The sequence below is a fragment of the Littorina saxatilis genome, linkage group LG5, assembly GCF_037325665.1.
Source record: "Littorina saxatilis isolate snail1 linkage group LG5, US_GU_Lsax_2.0, whole genome shotgun sequence".
NCBI lineage: Eukaryota > Metazoa > Mollusca > Gastropoda > Littorinimorpha > Littorinidae > Littorina > Littorina saxatilis.
This window is the reverse complement of record NC_090249.1, coordinates 47,255,079-47,259,922: the sequence shown is the minus strand read 5'-3', so window position 1 is coordinate 47,259,922 and position 4,844 is coordinate 47,255,079. Positions and strand designations below refer to the sequence as shown.

At 43.4% G+C, this 4,844-nt stretch overlaps 2 protein-coding genes and 1 long non-coding RNA gene across 3 annotated transcripts in view; 1 reads left to right on the top strand and 2 right to left on the bottom strand.

The window, feature by feature from the left end:
• Window positions 1-2,623, bottom strand: part of LOC138965952 (acyl-coenzyme A diphosphatase NUDT19-like) — a 30,457-nt gene extending 27,834 nt beyond the window's left edge. Inside the window, exons 1-2 of the mRNA XM_070338036.1 lie at window positions 1,803-2,623; window positions 188-395 (exon numbers count right to left, since the gene is read on the bottom strand). Of these exons, the coding sequence (XP_070194137.1) occupies window positions 188-395; window positions 1,803-2,546 (952 nt within the window). The 5' untranslated portion in view covers window positions 2,547-2,623. The remainder of the gene's footprint in view (window positions 1-187; window positions 396-1,802) is intronic.
• LOC138967312 (uncharacterized) overlaps window positions 1-4,844 on the bottom strand; it is a 534,423-nt gene that overhangs the window by 217,821 nt on the left and 311,758 nt on the right. The gene's annotated exons all lie outside the window — the stretch shown is intronic.
• Window positions 1-4,844, top strand: part of LOC138965951 (glutamate receptor ionotropic, NMDA 3A-like) — a 165,044-nt gene that overhangs the window by 93,142 nt on the left and 67,058 nt on the right. The window lies entirely within an intron of this gene.

Sequence of the window (4,844 nt, the reverse complement as noted above, 5' to 3'; positions counted from 1 at the left end):
AGGGCATGTAAATTATTCTAATGTCATGTCAGAAAATCAGTGAACATTGTCATTCACAGGCATGTAAATTGTAATTGATGTCAATTTTCATGTCAGAAATCAGTGTAAACTGCCATTCAACTTTCAAGGGCAATTAATTTCTAATGTCATGTCAGAAAATCAGTGAACACTGTGAAAGATGACTAACCAGGTAATATGGACAAGATAGCATCAGCAATGGCCACTCTGACAGGCAGCCATCGCTCCACTCTGTGCTGACCCCTGTGCCAGGAAAACCGCAGAAGGTCGCGTGCATACTGGAAGTGCAGCAGTCGTTGCATCTCGTAGAGCTGTGGGGGCGCCACCCCCAACTTGGCCTGATAGTACTGCTGCAGGATGTCTTGTGGTGATCCCCACTGCAAGCCAAGCAAACATTTATAAGCTTTATAGCATACTTTTTTCCATTGACACAGAAAATCACATTGCTGATTCTAGCATACATGCAAGGACCAAGAAACGAAAGAAGATGCACTGGAACAAAAAGGTGCATTTATTTAAGGCCTTTATTTAATGTTTAATCTATGGACAGCTCTAGTCTCTACTCTTTACGTCTACGTTTATTTTGAAAATTAGTATATATATATATATACTAGAGGAATACCCGGCTTTGCCGGGGTGAATCGCGAGACAGAGACAGACAGCGTGGCGGTTCACCACAATCACCTTTGAAGGCGAAGTCCTGTCAAACGGGATTGAGAATTTTAGAGCTTATTTCTTAGCCCTATATTATCTGCTGTGGCTTCTCAAATGCCAGAACATACAGACAGACAAAAGCCGCTAGACCACATCACAAACAGAACTCTACAATACACAGGTTTTTGCCCACACACACACACACAAACACACACACACACAGAGAAGCCGTATATATATATGCATATCTGTATCTATAAATATATAGAGATAGGTGAGAGTGTATTTTTCGCGTGGCTATAAATTGATTCGACCTTTTCACTTTGACAGTAAGAACAACTTACGGGTGCAAGGGAAGCGTTGTGGACAGCGCAGTGGACAGCGCAGTGACATTCTAAAAATAGTAATAGTAACTTACAAACGGGAAAGCCACACGAAGGAAGGGAGATAAACGCCAAACACTGGAGAAGATAAGGAAGAGTTACTTATAATGGTGAAATGAACACAAAAACCAAAATCAGTTCAGCGCTGCGCGCTGAGAGCACGTGTTGAAATATCTCATCGATGATATTGTGTCCGGGGTGTAGCTGAATACGCGGTGTCCAAATTTGAAAAAGATCCAGCGAGAACTTTGGCGTTGTGATGTGGTGTAGCGGCTTTGGTGTGTCGGTATGGGGGCCCGGGTAGCTGAGGTGGAACCAAAATCGGTTGAGCGCTGAGAGCACGTGTTGAAATATCTCATCGATGAGGTTGTGTCCGGGGTCTCTCTGAATAAGCCCACCAAATTTGAAGCAGATCCATCGAGAACTTTGGCCGTGCATGGCGAATACACAGATACACAGATACACACACAGACACAAGTCGTATATATGGAAGACCCAAAAATCATCAACCAAGCACTTGACATCTTTGTGTTCTTTAATCATAGTACTAATGTCTGTAATGAACAAAAGTTGTTCAAGCCATTCCCTGTTATTGTTAAGTTTGATACTTTTGGGGAAATATATATGAGATCAGCTGCGTAGTTAAGTACTGTGAAACCTGCCCTATGCATACTAGTTATCACATAAATAGGGATGCATACATGGGCAGACACACACACACACACACGTTGGACAGTGTCAACACACCTGTGAATGAACAGTCTCTCCCTCATCCTCTGCGACGTGAGGTTTGCCATCCACACAACAGATGAAGAAGGCAGTGTCAAACCTCCGAGTAGACCCTAAAGGTGTGAGCCAGTTGGACCATTCATACAGTGACCAGACGTCTGGAACCATCTGTAACTCCTGACACATGCGCAGGAACTCGGCAGGATCTCTGTCTACTCGCTGTCTCCTTTCGCTGATCACCGCCTCGTCTTCACAAAATGATGCCCAGCTAGCTCCGTCCCACAAGGCTGGCCGAAACTTGCTACCCGCATCTACCTTACGCACGATCAAAACCCCAGACTCCTCGAATGTTTCTCTGATTGCACATATCCTGAACGCAATTTCACTGGGGATCTGCGAAAATCGCTTGTCTCTCAGCCGACTGAACATCGGGGCACCCTGACCGCCTCGTTGCACAAAATCGAACAGGTTTTGTCTCTGGTCCTTTCCCAGCAAGTCAAACACTTGGAGCCAGTCAGCAGAAAAGTCAACATCGGATGCCACTCCACCTGGAAAGACGTACAGGTTTGGCATGAACTTGCTCTTCGAGCTTCGTTTCAACAGCAGCACTTCTAGGTTCGATCCTTTTCCAGCGTCCGCAGACTCAGCTGTTGCACTGACGAAAACAGGCTTGACATTTGAGCATGTTTTTCGCGCAGTGACTAGGAGTAAAGTTGAAGCTTCTCTCCAGTGCTTTAGCACAGCAGCCATTTTGCTCACCATACAGATGTTTAGTAATACATGTACTACCGCAGAGTTATCAGTTTACCCTTTGGACTTTAACGGGCGCAGCCATGTTGGGGGAGTTGTCATTAATCGCACCAAAGCAAGGGGGGTAATCCTTATTTTTAGTGACGCGAGACGGTTGCCGCTGTGCACTTCAGTCAATGATTTTTTTTTACCTCAGTCGCACAAATCATGGAAGCTCGCAAAATTTAGGCCCAGTAATAAAGGGATTTTCGTGGTTTATAATGAATTTTCGTGGTGTATGGCCTCTGTCTTCGACTAAAGCCACACTGACACAGGAATCAGTTACCTTCCTAGACCGCCTGACGGTAAGCAGTCTTGACTGACCTACCCGGTCATTCCAATCAGACAAGGTACTACAGACTTGTTCACAGACTCTAAAAAAAGAAGTATCTAGTTCCTCTTTTTCTCTGTCAATTTGCAATTCGATCATGTCCCTGACTTCTCAGTATAGTGCGTGTTTGCAGTGTGTGCCACGGTGTGTGTAGTGTAGGCCTACGTGTGTCTCAGTGTGACTTATTCAGGCTACTTAGTACCGGTATTTATATGTGCAAACGACTTTGAAAATTAACTTAAATGTACATAGATATAGTTGTTATTGTTTCGGTTGAATTACTTCCCCTTGCGACGGCGAGGCGGACCGGAGAGAAAAGTTATAACTATTTAGAGAGATGTTTTTTTAATCAAGTGCAATACCTAAGAATCAAGTCAATCTGACCAAACCACAAAAAAACTAAATTGAGCCGATCCTGCTTATGAAGTGCAGTTTCTATGAATGCATCAGTTGTCACACATTTAAAATCCTTCTTTCTGGCCGGTGTGTCTGAAACACGTGGAAAGGAGCAAGTGTGACATGAATTTATTTGTCCGAGAAAAAACAAACCGGGGTATTCACTCTTTCACAACCCGGGTCATACGTACGTACAAACCCGACAGAGTTATTTTCCCAACATTGTCTATGTAAGAAAGACGTACGTACAAACTCGACAGAGTTATTTTCCCAACATTGTCTATGTAAGAAAGACGTACGTACAAACTCGACAGAGTTATTTTCCCAACATTGTCTATGTAAGAAAGACGTACGTACAAACTCGACAGAGTTATTTTCCCAACATTGTCTATGTAAGAAAGACGTACGTACAAACTCGACAGAGTTATTTTCCCAACATTGTCTATGTAAGAAAGACGTACGTACAAACTCGACAGAGTTATTTTCCCAACATTGTCTATGTAAGAAAGACGTACGTACAAACTCGACAGAGTTATTTTCCCAACATTGTCTATGTAAGAAAGACGTACCGTACAAACCCGACAGAGTTATTTTCCCAACATTGTCTATGTAAGAAAGACGTACGTACAAACCCGACAGAGTTATTTTCCCAACATTGTCTATTTAAGAAAGACGTACCGTACAAACCCGACAGAGTTATTTTCCCAACACTGTCTATGTAAGAAAGACGTACGTACAAACTCGACAGAGTTATTTTCCCAACATTGTCTATGTAAGAAAGACGTACCGTACAAACCCGACAGAGTTATTTTCCCAACATTGTCTATTTAAGAAAGACGTACCGTACAAACCCGACAGAGTTATTTTCCCAACATTGTCTATTTAAGACTGACGTACGTACAAACCCGACAACATGCCCCTAATGGTTTAACTGTGAGGGCGTTAAACAACATTTATAATCAAACCCGACAGAGTTATTTCTGAGCGTCTTCTTCAGCTGTTGTGAAGAAAAAACAGGAGCCACTGAGTGCCGCGCTGTCCAGTGCTCTCAGCAACAAGTCGCGTAAGGCGAAATTACTACATTTAGTCAAGCTGTGGAACTCACAGAATGAAACTGAACGCACTGCATTTTTTCACAATGACCGTAGTCCGCCGCTCGTGCAAAAGGCAGTGAAAGTGACGAGCCTGTTTAGCGCGGTAGTGGTTGTGCTGTGATGCATAGCCCGCTTTTCTGTACCTCTCTTCGTTTTAATTTTCTGAGCGTGTTTTTAATCTAAACATATCATATCTATATGTTTTTGGAATCAGGAACCGACAAGGAATAAGATGAAAAAAACGTATGGGGATATCAATCTCAGAAACTCTCATGTCACATTTCATAAAGATCGGTCCAGTAGTTTACTTTGAATCGCTCTACACACACACGCACAGACACACACAGACACACACACACACACACACACACACACACACACACACACACACACACACACACACACACACACACACACACACACACACACATACACCACGACCCTCGTCTC